The following is a 17,642-nucleotide window of genomic DNA, read 5'->3' on the forward strand; positions in this document are numbered from 1 at the left end:
ATCCTGAAAACCCTTTCATCCCTAGTTCAGGCCTAGGCTGTGGCGGGGCTGGGGGCTTCTGGGATAAAATTTGGAGAGTACGGGCTACTTCCAGGTAGTCCTGGGCCAACCAGGAGGTAGGGCGGGGGAACGGAGTAAATCACCCCTTTTCCCCTGAAAAATCTTGGAGTTCAAGGGAGGGGGTAGTTCAGACTAGATTGGGAGCTATGCCCTGGGCAGCTGGTTGTCTTTTTGCCAGGCAGTCATGCATAAACGAAACCTAGGTCGCTTTTTCTCTGGCCTGCGCGCTCCAGCTGCCACGTGCTCGAGACGCGCCCACACAGAAGAGAAACAAAGACAACCAAGCGACGAGGCTGCAAGCAGCCGCCTCGACATTTAATAAATGAAATTCCATAGCTGGGGGGTCGATCGGGTGAATAGGTGGCCACCGCTGGTCGGCTGTGCGCCCGGTTTGGGTGGCTAGGCTACCCCTCTCGTTGCCCGGGCTGGTGTCACCAAGTCCACGGACCGCCTTCTCGGTGCCGGTGCAGCACCGGGCCACCAGGCGGCAAGTGGTGTCCCACCCCTCGAGGTATCCTTGCTTAGAGAAACCCCGCGAGCCAGCGACTGGCTGTGAGGGAAAGGGAGGCCTTCAAGATTTTTTTTAAGGTGTGATTTTAAAAATATCCCGTGGATCGCTATTTCAAAAAATCTTGTCAATCTGGGCTGCAGCGAAAGGCGATGGAGGCAGCTTTGCATGTATTTCGGGTGGTGTGACTCATGAGCATTACTTTGTCTCCCCCTGGGAAGCAGCCTGTCCACCCACAAGTCACTGCTGCCCTGGCACCGCTGGGATAAAATCGACCAACTCAGGCACCCCTGCCCAAGGCCTACCCCCACCCCTCACCCTGGTTACTGAGCAGGATCCTGCCGCTTGGGAACTCTCTCCTAATCGTGTCACCACTGACCTGCCCCCCAAACCTGGTCTTGGGCACCCTTGCCCACCCCCACCCCACCGGCCCCAAGCAGCGTGCTCTGGCTTTTCACTGCTGCAGGTATGGGGGCTGGGTGCACGCCAGACACACGTGTTTGGGGGAGCATGCTCAGTGCACGGGTGCACCCACGTGCAGCCTGCGCCTTAGCTCCCTGTCTGCACCCCCCCCCCACAACCTGCCGAGTCTCTATGTGAAGTCCAAGAAGAAAAGCTGCCACAAATATAAAAGTCCCTGCATATTATATGCACATGCCCTGGACACAAGCCTCTGGTGGCCCAGAAACACTGTGGATGTATACGAGATGGACAAGTGGATATTACTGCACACAGGCACAGTGGTCACTCCTCGGGAGGTCTATAAAACACTGCCCAGATTCCTTCCTCTCTGGAGGCAAGCATTGAGGAAGGATAGATTTATTCTTATCCCGGAGGCAGGGAGTTCACTGCATGACCTCTCTGGCACCTGAGCGTCCATATTGTTAGCGGTGTGCACAGTCAGCAAGTGTGAGCGCACACACACCTGGACACACCGATGTGGACACAAGGGGGACCAGGACGCACACTTCACCCCAACCAGAGATAAGTGAATACACCAAACTACAGTCCTTACAAGAGAAGGAGCCGGGGCCTCCAGCTCCTTCCTCTTGTCCCTGATTCCCAGGGACCACTGTCCTAGGGCCGAAGCAACCGGCCACCCCCCACCTCGCAAGTGAAGGGGATAGGGCCGACTCACACTGCCTCCGGGTCAGGGAAACGCCGGAGCAGGGGCCAGGGCTGCAGGCGACACTGTCCGCTGAAGCCTAGCGGCGGCCGCGGCCCCTTTAAGTGCCCCCGCCCCCTCCCGCCCTCACTCCCAGCTTCCTTTCTCCTGGAGGCGCGGCCAGCAGGGCGGGTGTGCGGGCTGCCCCTCCCCCGGTGGGCAGGGCCTGTGCTGCTTCCTGCAGGAGCGGCTGGGAGCCGCGCGAGGGGCGGAGAGAGCGAGCGCGAGTGGCGGCGGGGCAGCGCGGGGCGGCGCGGGGCGGAGGGCGCCCGAGGGCGAGCGGGCAGGCGGGCACGGCGGGTTCCGGGCCAGCCCAGGGGGCGGTCGGTTGGCCGGGGCGCGGAGCCTAGCCGGGGCCTTGCCGGAGCCGGGCCGGGCAGCAGGGGCCGCCGCCGCCTGGGCCCGCCGCCGCCCGCGCCCCCCACGCTGGCCCAGAGGGCTGGGGCCGCGTCGCCGCTGAGGATGTCCCGGAAGGGGCCGCGAGCGGAGGTGTGTGCGGACTGCAGCGCCCCGGGTAAGCAGGCCCTGGCCGGGGGCGGGACCGCGTACCGAGGCCGCCGCCGGGCGGGCGCCGGGGCCTGGCGGGAGCGCCGTGCGGGGCCAGAGGGCGGGGTGGGGCTGGGGGCTGCGGCCTCCAGCCTCGGTCCCCGCCCGGGCCACTGCGGAGCCGCGTCCTTGGCTAGAGAGCAGGGCTGGGGGGCCCCTGTTTCCTCGCGTCCGCGGACAAGCGAGGAAGGACATTCCCGGAGCCGCCTCCCACCCCTCAGTCAGAGGGAGACGGGCAGCTAGCTACCCCCCGCCCCCATCTCAATATCCAAACGGAAGCGCCAGCCTGGGGTGGCCGGAGGGCTGTGGCGGAGGCCGCCAGGATTTAGGAGGTGGGGGCGATTGTGGTTTTGTGTCATATTAGTGCCACCCCCGCGTCTTGCACCTGCTGCTCGCATGGTCTGCTGGCCCGCTGGGGTGGCGGAGGGCAAGGGGCAGAGAGCTGGGCAGATGGGCCGGGGGGAGGGGGGTCTTGGATACTATTTCCTCCGGAGCAGATGAGGGGGTGGCTACTTCTAGAACTCCCTGCCCCTGGCTCCCAAGGCTGGGGCTCCTTGCAGGGCCTGTTGTTCAGGACCAGTGTGAGCCTCGGTATCTTTCCCGGAGGCATCCCCAGGCCGCCTGGTGACTGGAAGCAACTAGACTCGGCTTTTCCTGTGCCTCAGTAAGGCCGACTTGGGAAGATGAGCTTGGCATTGCCCCAGCTTTGGCACAGGCCCCTCCTGGTCCCCGAGCCTAGCCTGACTAAAAGTGTGTAGGGAGCAGTACTGAGGGGTGTCTAGATTCCCCAGGAGCCCGTTGGCTTCCTGGCCTGCCTCTTGGCTGTATTTACTGTGGTGTTTCCCTTCCCAGCAGAGTCAGCTCCAGGCTGATTTGAAACCCCTAACCTGCTAAGGAAGTGAGGAGCAGTGACCCAAGAGGCTGCTCCTTTCTGGTGTGGGAGGACACTACCAGTGATGGGGCTCAGCCGCTGGCCTGGGGAAGGAAGCTCTGGCCTTTGTCCACCCTCTTTCTTTAAAAAAGCAGCTTTCTCCCTGGGTAGGCTCAGGGGGTCTCTGAACTCCAGGCCAACCATGGGCAGACTTAAGTGTGAGAATGTGGGGTGCTGTTTTGTGGGCCCTTAACTTCCAGTCATTCTTTGGGCTGGCCAGGACCCTAACAGGTTGGGACCTACAGATGCTGTGGTGGCTCCAAACTAGAGTGTTTGGGAGCTGTGGGTGCCTGGCAGAGGCACTCTGTGGTGGTTACGACCCTGAGGCCACCTCTCGGGGCATGCTGTGATCTGAAGGGCTCTGAAAAAGCTGTCTGGGGTACGTGTCCCTACCCCTAATGATCTGGAAACTGATCCCTTTGCCCCAGCTGCAGGTAGGTCTAGGATGGAAGGGCTGAGAGGAGAGCTTGCCTTCTATGTGTCTGTCCCAGGCTGTTCTGCACCTCTGCTGTCTGTTGTAGCACGGGGCATGGCGGGGAGCAACTAGGGCTGGGAGGTGGGTGCATAGCAGACAGTCTTTCAGGGGAGCCTGGATTTTCGTGTTGCCTTTTTTCCATCCGATTCTGTGACCCATGGCAAACTTTGCTCACTTGGGGCCCAAGTTTCCTTAGCTGTGAGGCAAAGAGATTGGAGCAGAAATGGTTTTTGAGGAGTGTCCCATCTCCAAATCTGTGGTCCTGAGGGCTTCAGAGACATCGGGCAGCATCAGAAAAGCAGTGTCTTTTTTTCCCCATTACATTTGCCTGTTGGGCTGAAGCCTCTGAGTGCCCCCCCAGGCTCGGGGAGGAGCGGTGCGTATCTGATGTGTTGGACTGCCCGGCTCCTCCCACTGCGTGTTCCACAGAGGCACTTGTGCCCTGGGTGCCTCCTTTCCCCTGATCCAGAATACGGGCCAGGAAGAGGCAAATGGTGAGAAGGTGAGGATGATGAGGTGGGCAGGGCGGTGACAGAGTCTTACTCATCACCCCACCCCAGCACCTAGCATGGTGTCTGGCACATAGCAGGCACTCCCCAAGCATTTGGATGCTTGTTGGGACCCCTGCTGGCTCCTTGGGTCTACCCTGTACCCCACCGGATGACGCTGCATGGTGTGGCATTCTCAGTCTGGGGACTGTAACACCCGAGGTAAAAGGCTCACAGGGAACTAGCTGTCTAGAGCCCAGACCCAGAGCCATCCTCCCGTGTGTGCCTCGTACCCAGAGTCACAGGCTTCTCTCACTGTGATAGGAGAGTCCCAGCTCTCAGAATCCAGCAGTCCCAGCAGTCCCAGCTCTAGGAATGGGGTTGTGGCTTTTTTTGTGGTTGGTTAATTTGGGGGGTCATGGAGGTAAAAGAAGAGGTGACACGCAGCCTGGCCCCAAAGGCCTCTGCCCTCCCTTTGCTCCCAGGCCTGGGCACACAGGGTGAGTGCGAGCATGTTGTGAGGCAATTGCACACGTTATGGCTGCTGGGACAGCCGGTCAGGCTGCCTCGGGAAGCCCAGAGATGGACAGGGGTCAGGAAACCCGGAGAATCCGTGGTCTCCCCTCCCTTCCCTTTCACTTGCCCTGCCGCGCAAACCTGGCCCGCTCTCAAGGGCCTGCTCCCCCGCACCTTGGGCCTCACAGCAGCCCGAGTACCTCAGAGGAGCAAGGCCCACCACCAGCTAAGGACACTGGGGGACCAGCAGCCTCACTTGTCTCTTCATAATGTAGATTATTTTGGGGTAGGTGAGGAGTGGCTTTCTTCTACTAAAATACTACTCAACGTGCAACAGAGTGCCCACTCCTTACTGTGCAGCCTGATGAGTTTTTACATTTGTGTGTAGCTGTGTGACCACCACTCCATTCGAGAGGTAGTGCATTTCCCTCACTCTGCGGGGTTTTGTTGTGCTCCCTCCCAGTCAGCGCCCCCCCCAAAGGTAACCGCCATTCTGACCTCTGTCCCTGTGGATTATTCTTGCCCACTTTCAAGATGGCGGGCTTCTCTCTCTTTCCTGGTGAGGATCTGGACCTCCCTAGCTCAAGAGAGGCCAGCCTTTATAGCAGACCTACTGGCCCAGAGGCCAGGCCACTAATGGCTTTAAGTGGTGACATGAGCTTACCGTGGTGGAGGCCTCTGTGGGTCGGCACTAGTTAACATTACCCCAGGACCCCTCCTGCCGCTTCACTCGCCCACACAGGGCAGACCCCACCCTGACTGGAGGTAGACGTCCAGGAGGAGGATTGGCAGGCCACCATGTCACCCAGCCTTTATGTTCCCTGTCTCTTCTGCCCCTGGCTTTGTCCAGGGAGCTTCTTTGGGACAAGGATCCCTTTAACCTTAAACTTTGGCAGCCATTTGAGTTTCAGAAAGTCTTCCTGGCCCTTCTGCTTAGGAACTGGCCTAGGTGGGGCTTGAGGGCTCCTGCTTGGGTTTAGGTCTACCCCAAGGCGCCTAGGCGGAGGAGTAGGTAGCAGGGTGAGCTTGGGCTTCTCTTCTGTGTCCGTCAGAACTGAGCTGGCACTAGTGTGCCCCACATCAGGACAGTGTGCCGTGCCCAGCCTTCCTATTTCAGGTCACTGTGGAGGAGAGGGAGGACCCCTCCATCAGCCATAGAGGGTGCCAAGGGAAGCCTTGGACCACATTCCCCAGATCCTGGTCTCTTGGTCACTGCCATGTTCAGGGACTTGCCATGTCGGTCTGGCCCTGGCTATCTGGCCAGTCCTCCTAGGCTTGGCTGCTCTGTCGGGCCATGGGTCTGGGGTGGGGGTGGAGGCCTCAGGGCGGCCCCTTTATGATCCTGGCCTGGGCGGCTCCCCATTTACAGGAAACCCCACCATTTCAACGAGAGGAATTTAGGCTGCGTCATTTCCAGCTTCCTGCCTGGGCTGCTGGAGGTGGCTGAAGGGCAGACCCCTGACCCAGTGGTGTTTGGAAGTGAGCGGGGGAGCTTTCGGTGCCTGGAGCGCCTTGCTGCTTGGGTAAAACCACATGAAAGTCTGTCTGCCTTAGGGCAGCGGTCCCCAACCTTTTTGGCACGAGGGACCAGTTTTGTGGAAGACGATGTTTCCCCGGACCAAAGGAGTGAGGGTGTTGGGGGGACAGTTTGGGGGTGATCCAGGCACATTACAGTCAAGCTCACCTCCTGCTCTGCAGCCTGGTTCCTAACAGGCCTGGACCGGTGCTGGTCTGCGGCCCAGAGGTCAGGGGCCCCTGCCATAGGGCTCCCCATCTTGGCACAGATAGTGAGTTCCTTCCTCTTGGACCCCTGGAATTAGCCCCCCAAGAAAGTGTGTGGTGAGCACCGTGTGTATTCCTGTTGCCTTGTTTTTGGGGATCCCTAAAAAAGCCCTGGCCCAAAAAACTGAGCCCCTCTTCCATTTCCTGTTTCCATGCTGTGAGGGGATCCTCGCCACCATGGGCAGAGCTCCTGCGGCACTCTGGCTGAGGGTCTCCTCGCATTTCTCCTGGGAACTTTGAGGGAGGTCCTTTCGGGGAAGGGCCTGAAAATCACCTTCTGGTTGGAGAAACTCTCGTTACCCCTGAGGACCCCCCTGAGTACCGTGGGACAGGGCTGAGAGTCAGCACCGCCCCCCCCCCCCCAGGACAGGGCTTCCTGAGAAGGGCGGGGGCCTGGGCAGAGCACAGTGCCCTGGGAGACAGGCTCCCTGCCCCCACTCTCCAGTGGCACACAATAGCTGCTTTCTCCCCCATGACCTTTCCACAGCCTGAGCTGTATGCAGCTGTCTCCTCCCCCTCTCCCAAGGGGCCTGGGGTGGGTGGCATCTGCCCTGTCCTAGCCCCCTTCGAGTTTCCAAAGTTCACTTTCCTCCGAGGAGTTGTGTGTGGCTCCTGGAGCCCTTGTCCAGTGGGAGCTATCCCCTTCGGGGGCAGCGCTTATGGACCTGGCGTGGTCTCTGGCATCACATGCTAGCAAGTGCTCATCCCACTCATTAGCTGTGTGACCTTGAGCAAGTGCCATAACCTCTCTGGAGCCACTCTTTCAGCAGGGGTACCATTTCCGGCCTTGCCTCACAGTTGGGAAAGGCATCATGCACACAGCGCCCCGTGGTAAACAGTGGGTGCTCAGTCAGCGTTAGTTCCTTTGCTCTCTCTGTCCCTTTTAAGAAGGACTCCATCAGTGAAGGTGACAGGAGGCTCAGGCATGTAAAGGCCTCTTGCCTGGCAGGATGAGGGCAGAGTCAGGAGTCCGTGAAGGGGCACAATGGGTCAGGCAGGTGGGCCAGCGGCTCCAGCAGAAGTCTGGGTGCAGGAGAGAATGTGGCGCTGACCTGGACAAAGGAGGAGTGTCTCAGGCTGTGTGGTGTGTAACCACCAGGGTTGTGTCCCCTGGGGCATTCCTGCCTCCCTGGGGAAGGGCTGTGGGACTGTAGTGGTGACTGCAGGACAGAAAACCATGCTCGCTGAACAGGCCCCGGGGACCACACCTTCCCAGAGGAGCAACGCTGTGCAGGAAAGAGCGTGGCTGTGTCAGTTGCCAGCTTCGAGCCTTGTGAGAAAACCCTCTCACTGCCTGAGCTCAGCTGCCTCATCAGTAACCTGTGCCTGCTGACGCCCCAGCTCCTGGACCTCTGGGAGACCCAGGGAGTGACCATACATGGAATATTAAGCGTAGCGCTGGCCTTGAGTAGGTGCTTAGGGGGTCTTGCCCGTGCCTGGCTGTAGCTGACCCTTGCCCCCACCCTGGCAGACCCTGGCTGGGCCTCCATCAGCAGGGGCGTGCTGGTGTGCGACGAGTGCTGCAGTGTGCACCGGAGCCTGGGCCGCCACATCTCTATCGTCAAGCACCTTCGCCACAGCGCCTGGCCTCCCACGCTGCTGCAGGTACGGGCCTGGTAGGCGGTTCCTCCTTCCTCACAGAAGGCGTCGAGCGCAGGCACATTTTCCTCGTACTGACATACGCACCTGCCTAGATTCAGCAGCTCCTGGGGGCACCCACCCATCCACTCATCTGAGAGAGGAGGCATCCAGGACTGGAGTCAGACAGATCTGGGCTCTCACCTCGGCTCTGTCGCCTATTAGCTTATAGCGTTGAGCAGGTCGCTTAACCTCTCTAAGCCTTGGCATGCTGGCCACGTGACCTGAAGTTCTAAACAGGACCCACATGCTTGGGTGGGCTGACTGCATGGAGGTACAGCAGTGGCAGGCACACAGTAGGCCCTTTGGTACTCCCTGCAGCCACACTGGCTGTGGCCGGTGCCCAGCACCCAGTGGGCTCTCGCACTTGGCATCTCCTCCCCGCAGATGGTGCACACGCTCGCCAGCAATGGGGCCAACTCCATCTGGGAGCATTCCCTGCTGGACCCTGCGCAAGTGCAGAGCGGTCGGCGCAAAGCCAACCCCCAAGACAAAGTCCAGTGAGTCGGGCTGGAAGGGTGGTGGCAGGGGCTGCACAGTCTGGGACATGGGCCTGGGAGGTAGCCAGATGACTAGCCTCTCTTGCTCGGCCCCTCATTTCCTCCTGTGTGCCCCATGCAGCCCCATCAAGTCAGAGTTCATCAGGGCCAAGTACCAGATGCTGGCATTTGTGCACAAGCTTCCCTGCCGGGATGACGACGGGGTCACCGCCAAAGACCTCAGCAAGGTTTGAGGGGGCCCACAGTGGGTGGTGGGCCACTCTCCCCATCCATAATGCCCCAGAGGCCTCTCCTTCATCACCACTGAGCCGGAGGCCGCAAAGGCAGCCAGGTCAGGCAAGAATAGTGGGCATGGTGGAGCCACAGACTTGCTCGGTCAGGCTGTATGTGGTCAAAGCCCCCCAGCTCCCAGGTGGACACACAAGGCTAAAATTCCCAGCTGCCACCCAAAAACCAGAGAAGCTTAGGGCAGTATCTTAGCCTCTCAGAGCCTCAGTTTTCTCATCTCTACAATGGGAAAGAAGTAGCAGCACCTGTCTCACAGATAACGCCTATTCCAAGCAGAGCCACAGCACATGGTAGACAGTGACTGACAACAGCTGTTATTAATTGGTATTAACTCCTAGGGGGATCCCTCTGTCCTCCCTGACAACCTAACTTCCGCTGGGCTCTTGGAGCTGGAGGAGTCCTAGGTGCTGCCTGTTCTAGGTGCAGCTTAGGGCGGGGGGTGGGAGGACTCGTGCACACACTGCTGTTAAACACTCCCGCTCCTTGCAGCAACTGCATTCAAGCGTGCGGACAGGCAACTTGGAGACATGTCTGCGCCTGCTCTCCCTGGGTGCCCAGGCCAACTTCTTCCACCCAGAGAAGGGCACCACACCTCTGCACGTGGCTGCCAAGGCAGGGCAGACTCTGCAGGCCGAGCTTCTTGTAGTGTACGGGGCTGACCCTGGCTCTCCTGATGTTAATGGGCGAACACCCATTGACTATGCCAGGTGAGGGTCAGCAGAAGGGTGATGCTTGGGTGGGTGGGGGGAGTGGGCCGCTGCTGCAGGCTGAGCCATGCCCCCTCCCCACAGGCAGGCGGGGCACCATGAGCTGGCGGAAAGGCTAGTTGAGTGCCAGTATGAGCTCACTGACCGGTTGGCCTTCTATCTCTGTGGACGAAAGCCTGGTGAGCAGAGTGCGGGGCAGGCCTTGCGGGGCTAGGCAGGTGGGACCCAGACACACCTCAGCAGCAGGTGCCATGGTGACAAAGCCGGCTGGGGAACAGTTGCTAGGCAACTGGCTCCTGTGAAATTGCTGCAGGCTCTGGGCTGCAGCACATTGGGGTAGGGAGTGGGGGTGGGCATGACTTCCAGCCAGCTCTCAGGGCCTTTGGGGGTGGCCTGCCCTTCTCCCTTTCCCCTGACATGTTTGGGTGCCAAGCAGTGCTCATGGCAGTGAGGTGGGCTTCCAGCTGCTAGGGCTACTCAGTACCAGTGACTTGGCATTTTTATTTTTGTTCAGATCACAAGAATGGGCATTACATCATCCCACAGATGGCTGACAGGTGAGTGCCCACCTGATGTCCCTTCCCAGAGGCTGTTAGAGGCCATGTGGGTGTCTGACCCCCAGAGCCCCCAGCCCTCCAACTTCCTAGGCTTTAGGGACCTGGGACCCCTCCACATTCCCCACCCCACTCCTTTAGGGGCTGGAAGCACAAACATTTCACAGCGTCTGAGCCTTATTCCCTAATTCTGGGTCCCAAGGCAGGTAAGATGTGTAGATTTAGCACGTGGCAGCACAGCCTAAGCCCCTTCTGTCAGGAAATAGTACTTAAGTACAAGGAGCGGTGGGTTGCTAGGTTCTATTTCCCACTAAAATCTTTAGATAATCTACTGCACTTCAGTGAAAAGGTGGTGGGCTCCAGGGATTTGACTAACTTTGGGACCACTGCCCAGGCCTCAGTGGTGTGCTCATAAGTTGGACAGGGGCTAGAGAGCAAGGCATGTCACAGTTCAGGTGTTTCTGCCTCTGATCTGAGAGGCCTCAGGTGCCCAAGGTATGGGAGAGAGCCCCGAAGTCCTACCTCATACTTACAGGGTGGGTGCTGGCGCCACCTGGTGGCCACCTGTGATGGCCAAGTCTTCATGCCAAGCTGTGCCTGCTGGCCTGGATGGGAGACAAAAGGCTCCCTCCTCCTCCAAAGGCCAGTGTGGGCAGATGGGGATTGTCAGGGTTGGGCATCTCAGATTCCTGAAACCAGACCTCTGTCTTGAAAGCCTGACTCCCCCCTACTCCTTTGGTCTGATTCTGCCTGGTGTGTGTGCCTGTGTGACAGGGGAGTGTGGTAAGCACATGTGGGCATGTACTCAATGAAATGTTAATTGAGCACCTTCACAGTGTCAGCTGCTGTTCTTGGCACGGGGACCCAGAGGTAACGCAGGCATGATCCCCGCCTTTAAGGAGCTCACAGTCTAGAAAGGGAGACATCCTAGTCAGACAGTTGTGGTTTAGTGTGGGAAGTACAGCAAGAGAGGCAGGTGTAGACGTTAGAAATGTGCCAGGAACTGAAAGCAGATGGTGAGACTGGAGCATATGTGAGAGGCCGGGAATCCCAGGAGCAAGACTGGCATAGAGACGGAGTAGGAGAGTAGCTAGTCCTATGAGCCCCGACAAGAGCTGTGACCATCCCAAGGGCAGAGGGGTTCTAAGCATGGATGTGTGGAGCCAGCTCTGCTGCTTATAGGCTGTGTGACTTCAGGTAGGCTACTTAACCTCTGTGAACCTTAGTTCATCTTTTCTGGAAATGAGGGCAACCGTACCTATCTTTTGGGGCTGTTGAGAGGATTAAATAAGGTGATGGATGCAAAGCACTTAGCATATTTTTTAAATGAGCTTTTTTTTTTTAAATTATACCATACATCCTGTTATTATTAAGAAGTTTTGCCCTGGCTGGTGTTGGCTTAGTGGATTGAGCACCAGCCTGTGAACCAAAGGGTCGCCAGTTCAATCCCAGTCAGAGCACATGCCTGGGTTGTGAGCCAGGTCCCCTACCCCCCAGTAGGGGGTGCACAGGAGATAACCACACATTAATGTTTCTTTCCATCTTTCTCCTCCCTCCCTTCCCCTCTCTCTAAAAATAAATGAAAAATCTTTTTTAAAAAGTTTTTACAGCTGCTTTAGTTCAGCCAGACACATCAAAAACATCATTCTGAGTGATGGGTAGGAAAAATTATTGTAGGGGTAAGAAGAAATGGTGGCAGAACTTGGGAAAAGTCTGGCAAAGGGCGAGGGAGGTTTTAGGTGACTCCCAGGAGCTGCGTCAGTGCTGGGTGAGTGGGTCACTGAAAGTCAGAGTGAGCCAGCCAGGAGCAGGCTTGGGGGAGAAATGAGTTCAGTTTTGTACATTCTGAGTCTGGCGCGCATGCAGAGATGGGTCCAGGCTTGACATGGGAAGGCGTGTGCTGCCCTGCTCCTGGGTAATTGCTGCCTCTGTCCTGTTCTTCCCTCTGCTGCCTTCCTCTGGACTTAGATCTCGGCAAAAGTGCATGTCTCAGAGGTATCTGGTGTCAGCCGTGGGAGCAGGCTCTGGAGGTCGGGTGGGGCAGGGTGGCTCTTGGTGTGTGGCATCTGGTGTCTTGTCTCCCTGGGATCCCTGCATGTTTGGGAGGTCACTGGCAGGGGCCTGGCCACCTCTCATGCCTGGCTTCTCCCTTCTTCCCCATTCCCATCTCGCTCCTTGCCCACAGCCTGGACCTGTCCGAGTTGGCCAAAGCTGCCAAGAAGAAGCTGCAGGCGGTGAGTCTGCTTAGACCCCTAATACTTGGAGCTGCTCCCATTTTGAACCCCCATCCCACCCCCCACGTTGCTCCCCCTTACTCTGACATGGTGCTGTTTTCCAGTCTTGGACCTGCTCACTGTGTTCTCCCCAGTTTCCTCCTTTTGGCTTCTCCACCCCCTTGTCTTTTGCCCTGGCTCTGCCTTTCAAAGGCTCCCAGGGCCCTGGCTCCATCTCTGCCTAGACCAGCCTTAGCTGGTCTAGTCTGGCCTTCCTTGTGTCCTCTCCCACCTTGGAGCTTGGCAGACAGACCCCCTACCCTGGTTTCCAGTTCTGAGACTTTGGGGCTGGGTGGCTTCAGGGAAACAAGCCGTTTCCCACATCATACGACATCTGGGGAACTGGCCCTGTTGGCAGTGGTGGCCATTTGTTCTGACAAAGCCTGTGCCCGCCTCTGCCTCCAGCTCAGCAACCGGCTTTTTGAGGAACTTGCCATGGACGTGTATGATGAGGTGGATCGAAGAGAAAATGACGCTGGTGAGCTGGGGGTGCATCAGAGGCTTTGGGCAGATAGGACAGAGCAGCTACCTGCCAGGGAAAGGCTAGGGCCTGGTGCGGCTCTCGGGTGCTTTCACTGAAACTGAGAAGGGGGTGTTCCTGGGGTTGCTGTGCTGGGCAGCCTGCCTGGAAGCCAGCTGTGCTCCCACTGGGGCAGCTTCCCCAGCCCCGGCCAGAGAGTGCTGAGCTGGAGGCCTCTGGCCTGCTCCTCCCACCCCACCCCACCCCACCCCCAGACTGGGGTTCATCTCTGCTCCAGCTACCTCCCGCTTTGGCTCTCACCCCAGTCCTGCTCCCGCCCCTTCCTCCCATCACTCCTTCCTGGCCACAGCCAGATTCCAGCCCCAACTCAGCTGGGCCTGGCTTGAGGGAGTCACCTTGTTCTGTCAGTCAGTCCCCCAGCTGGCCTTGCCCAGTGCCTGTCTGAGGACCTCTGTTTTGATCACCAAGCTCAGTGGGCATGGGGAGGACCTAGGAAGGCTGTGCTCCACACTCCCCCTAGCCTACTTATGGGCCTGGCCACTCTGGACAGTCTGCTCCCTGCTCTTCCCCTGCAGTGTGGCTGGCTACCCAAAACCACAGCACCCTGGTGACAGAGCGCAGCGCTGTGCCCTTCCTCCCTGTTAACCCTGAATACTCAGCAACACGGAACCAGGTGAGGAGGCTTGGTAGGGTGGCCTGGGGCTTTCCTTCCTTCCTTTCTGGGGTCTCCAGCTCCGTGGGCTCTGCCCTTCCCTGCCGGCTGTTGTCCAGAACTGAGCCTGTTCTCCACCCCCGGCCAAGGCCTCCCTCCAGGCCCGGCTGGCACTGGGATTTGGGAGTGAGGCAGAGGTGGTTCTTTTGAGCACTTGGTGAGCAGCCTCTGGAGGTTGGGCTCCTGCCTCTTCCTGAGAACCAGGCCCCAGGCCCCTGAGTCTGTGCCAGACCTTACCCCCTGGCCGGGTGAGCCGGGCTGGCATGTTTTGGCTGTGGTTATAGCAGACAGCAGGGGGCCCCTCATGCCTGTCTGGCCCTTTCTTCTCGCAGGGGCGACAGAAGTTGGCCCGCTTTAATGCCCGCGAGTTTGCCACCTTGATCATTGACATTCTCAGCGAGGCCAAGCGGAGACAGCAGGGCAAGAGCCTGAGCAGCCCCACAGGTAGGAAGGGTGAGGATGGAGGTGCGGGTGGTGGGCACTGTTCCAGGATATTCTCTTTCATGGCTCCCTTTCTGGAGTAGCATGATAGATGGGTTGTGTGGCTGAGCCCTGAGTGACAGGCCTGTGCCCTCAGACAACCTCGAGCTGTCTGCGCGGAGCCAGAGTGACCTCGACGACCAGCACGACTACGACAGTGTGGCCTCAGACGAGGACACAGACCAGGAGCCCCTGCGCAGCGCCGGCGCCACGCGGAACAACCGAGCCCGGGTCTGAGCACTGCGCCTCCCTGGTTCCTCTCCAGGCCTCCATCAAGGCCCAGCTCTATCCTCTTGTAGCCCAGGGCCTGGGGACAAGTGGGCTGGTCACAGCTTTGAGAGCAGCCCTCTGGGGGCATTTGTCTCCTGCCCCTGGTGGCTAACTGGCTTGTGTCTCACCCCGCAGAGCATGGACTCCTCAGACCTGTCTGACGGGGCCGTGACGCTGCAGGAGTACCTGGAGCTGAAGAAGGCCCTGGCTACCTCCGAGGCAAAGGTGCAGCAGCTCATGAAGGTCAACAGTAGCTTAAGTGACGAGCTCCGGAGGCTACAGAGGGAGGTGAGGGCTGTAGCCTAGGTGGGAGAGGAGGCTCCCTGGGCCCCAATGGGGAGACGGGACTGGTGCCTGGACCCTCTGGAGTTTCTGACAGCACTTCACTCTCAGATCCACAAGCTGCAGGCAGAGAACTTGCAGATCCGACAGCCGCCTGGGCCAGCGCCCACGCCCCCTCTCCCCAGCGAACGGGCAGAACACACATCCATGGGGCCTGGTGGGAGTGCCCACCGCAGGGATCGCCAGGCCTTCTCCATGTATGAACCAGGCTCTGCCCTGAAGCCCTTTGGGGGCCCACCTGGGGATGAGCTTGTCACCCGGCTACAGCCTTTCCACAGCACTGTGAGTTGCCAACTTGAGATGGTGGGGAAATGGGGCTGGCTCTGCCCCAGGGCCCTTCGTGATACCCACTGTGCTAACCCCCAGGAGCTGGAGGATGACACTATCTATTCAATGCACGTCCCTGCCGGCCTTTACCGGGTAAGCAGTTCCTGGGGCAGGTGGGTTCATTTTTGCAAATAGGTTCTGAACCCCAATGTGTGCCAGGCTTTGTGCTGGAGGCTTCATGCACAGGGGTGGCTGGACATACGCAGTTCCCACCCTCAGTGCGGGGAAGCTGGAAGGTGGGTCACGGGGAGGAGCGACTGACTCCAGCCCTCCTGGGTTTCAGATCCGGAAGGGGGTTTCAGCCTCAGCTGTGCCCTTCACTCCGCCCTCCCCACTGCTGTCGTGCTCCCAGGAAGGAAGCCGCCACACGGTAACATCTCATCCCCTGTGCCGAGGGACAAGCTAAATGGGATGTGTGCAAGCGAGGGGATGGGAGGCTTGTGGGTCTGTGAGTGTGTACCTCACCTCCCCTCCTTCCCTGCACCTTCCAGAGCAAGCTTTCCCGCCATGGCAGCGGTGCTGACAGTGACTATGAGAACACGCAGAGTGGGGACTCCCTGCTTGGGTGAGGCACACAGGTAGTGGGAGGTCAGGTGGGCCCTGGAGCATCGGAGGGCACAGGCCAGAGATCTCATGCCTGGAATGTCTCTCTAACCCTGGGCCTCAGGCTGGAAGGGAAGAGGTTTCTAGAGCTGGGCAAGGAAGAGGACTTCCACCCAGAGCTGGAAAGCCTGGATGGAGACCTGGATCCCGGGCTTCCCAGCACTGAAGACGTCATCTTGAAGACCGAGCAGGTCACCAAGAACATTCAGGAACTGTTGCGGGCTGCCCAGGAATTCAAGCATGACAGGTATGGGGTGGGATGCATGCTCACATGGCCTGCGGGTTTGCAGAGGACCAGAGAGGAACCAGTGTTCCACTCCACGGTCCTGGGGACCTTCCCTGAGAGCCCCTAATTATATTTTCTCCTCCCCCTACAGCTTTGTGCCCTGTTCTGAGAAGATCCATTTGGCTGTGACTGAGATGGCCTCTCTCTTCCCAAAGGTACAGGGGCCAGAGAGAGGAGCAGGATCAGGAGGGGCTGAGGGTGGGGCAGGTGTAGGGAATCTGCTGCCTGGGTGGAGACAGGGATACTACCCAGCCGTGACCAAAGTTCAGGGTTTAAACAACGAGGCCCAGCTCCCTCCTTCCTCCCTCCAGAGACCAGCCCTGGAGCCTGTACGCAGCTCTCTGCGGCTGCTCAACGCCAGCGCCTACCGGCTGCAGAGTGAGTGCCGGAAGACAGTGCCTCCGGAGCCTGGCGCCCCGGTGGACTTCCAGCTGCTGACTCAGCAGGTGATCCAGTGCGCCTACGACATCGCCAAGGCCGCCAAGCAGCTGGTCACCATCACCACCCGAGAGAAGAAGCAGTGACCACTCTCCCTGTACCCTCACCTACACCCTGGGACCTCACTGGCCATGGGAGCTGGGCCACTCTGACACTAATCCCCACCCCAACAGAGCCGCTGGCGCAAGTGCCCTTAGTGCTGCCACTCTCCCCTGGCAGCCAGGCACCCTGGTGCCCGCTCCCCTCAAGCCCCCAAGGACAAGGAGATGGGGTGGCAGGAGCTTCTGTCCCCCACATTCCATGCACCTCCCCCTGTACATAGCATCCCCTCCCCTTCTAGCGTGCAGGGGCCTGTACGGCATCACTCCCAGCCCCTTGCCCTGCGGGGCACCCTCAGTAAAGGGTCAGGTGGGGACACTCCAAGTGGGGTGGCTCCCCCTACATGCATCCCACCCCCATGAGCCAGTTCAGCCCTAATAGGGGCTGAGTGGGGGCATTTCCCTCCTTTGTACATAATCTCTGTGGATGTGGCCACCAGCCCCCACGCTGCTCTCCTTCAATGCCAAACGGCCCCTGCCTAGGGCATAGGTGCCAGCCTGTGTTCCCGGGGTCCCCAGCAGCAAACACTGGAAACCCCCCCCTTTACCCCTTAATTTTAACCTTGTGGTAACTGAGTGTCCCTGCGTGCCTGCGTGCGAGTGTGCGGGGCGGCAGTGCCGTTCCAGAGGCCTGGCCAATATGGAGTTTGAGGGGTGAGGGGACCAGAGCAGCAGGACCAGCATTGGGGGTCATCCCCCCTCACCCATCCTGGGGCCAGGGATCGCCAGAGTAACCAACTGGGGTCCTGCCCACTGCCTCCCCTCGTTACTTCCACTTGTTCCCCTTCTTTATGAACTTACAATGGAAACCACTTCCCTCCACCTCTCCTCCCTCTCCCTTGTGGAGGGGGAGTGTGCTGGCTGGGGCAGAAAACTGAGCACCTGAGCCTGGGGCTGGCTCCCTGGGGTCCCTGACTCAGCCGAGAGGCCCCTCCCTATAACCTCTGAGAGGCTAGCACCTGTGCCTGCGGTGTCTGGGTACCTGGAACCTGGGCTGCAGCCTGGGAAGGCTGGAGAGGCAGATGGCAGCACCCACCAGCTCTTCTCCCCGTCCTGCCTCTGTCCCTGGGGGCCAGGCTCTACCTGTGTGGTGGTGGGTGGGCTGACTGTCAGGATGTGTATCATGTACATTTGTATCAAAAATAAATAAGTGACCATGTGCTGTTTCTGGTAC

At 59.2% G+C, this 17,642-nt stretch overlaps 1 protein-coding gene across 2 annotated transcripts; it reads left to right on the forward strand.

Annotated features, from left to right (window-relative positions):
- Positions 1–1,996: 1,996 nt before the first annotated feature.
- Positions 1,997–17,627, forward strand: GIT1 (GIT ArfGAP 1). 2 transcript variants are annotated; one of them, XM_028519366.2, is made up of 21 exons: positions 1,997–2,247; positions 7,943–8,076; positions 8,497–8,609; positions 8,731–8,836; positions 9,387–9,604; positions 9,689–9,783; positions 10,119–10,161; positions 12,127–12,153; positions 12,344–12,392; positions 12,837–12,909; positions 13,488–13,585; positions 13,957–14,068; positions 14,202–14,335; positions 14,510–14,662; positions 14,768–14,998; positions 15,083–15,136; positions 15,327–15,413; positions 15,535–15,608; positions 15,711–15,893; positions 16,024–16,087; positions 16,244–17,627. In XM_028519366.2, exons 1-21 carry the CDS (start codon positions 2,196–2,198, stop codon positions 16,454–16,456), a joined length of 2,313 nt encoding a protein of 770 aa, XP_028375167.1. In that variant the 5' UTR covers positions 1,997–2,195; the 3' UTR covers positions 16,457–17,627. The 2 variants fall into 2 exon arrangements, with proteins under 2 accessions (XP_028375167.1, XP_028375166.1); XM_028519365.2 differs by lacking the exon at positions 12,127–12,153 and having other exon boundaries at positions 2,075–2,247.
- The last annotated feature ends 15 nt before the right edge of the window (positions 17,628–17,642 follow it).

Source organism: Phyllostomus discolor, chromosome 8, assembly GCF_004126475.2.
Source record: "Phyllostomus discolor isolate MPI-MPIP mPhyDis1 chromosome 8, mPhyDis1.pri.v3, whole genome shotgun sequence".
Lineage (NCBI taxonomy): Eukaryota > Metazoa > Chordata > Mammalia > Chiroptera > Phyllostomidae > Phyllostomus > Phyllostomus discolor.

Excerpts from the sequence above, each read along its gene's own strand:
- GIT1 (XM_028519366.2), top strand. The coding sequence starts at position 2,196 with ATGTCCCGGAAGGGGCCGCGAGCGGAGGTGTGTGCGGACTGCAGCGCC. Across the intron at positions 10,162-12,126 it reads ATCCCACAGATGGCTGACAG|ATCTCGGCAAAAGTGCATGT; the intron begins GTGAGTGCCCAC and ends CTCTGGACTTAG. Across the intron at positions 14,336-14,509 it reads CGCGGAACAACCGAGCCCGG|AGCATGGACTCCTCAGACCT; the intron begins GTCTGAGCACTG and ends CTCACCCCGCAG.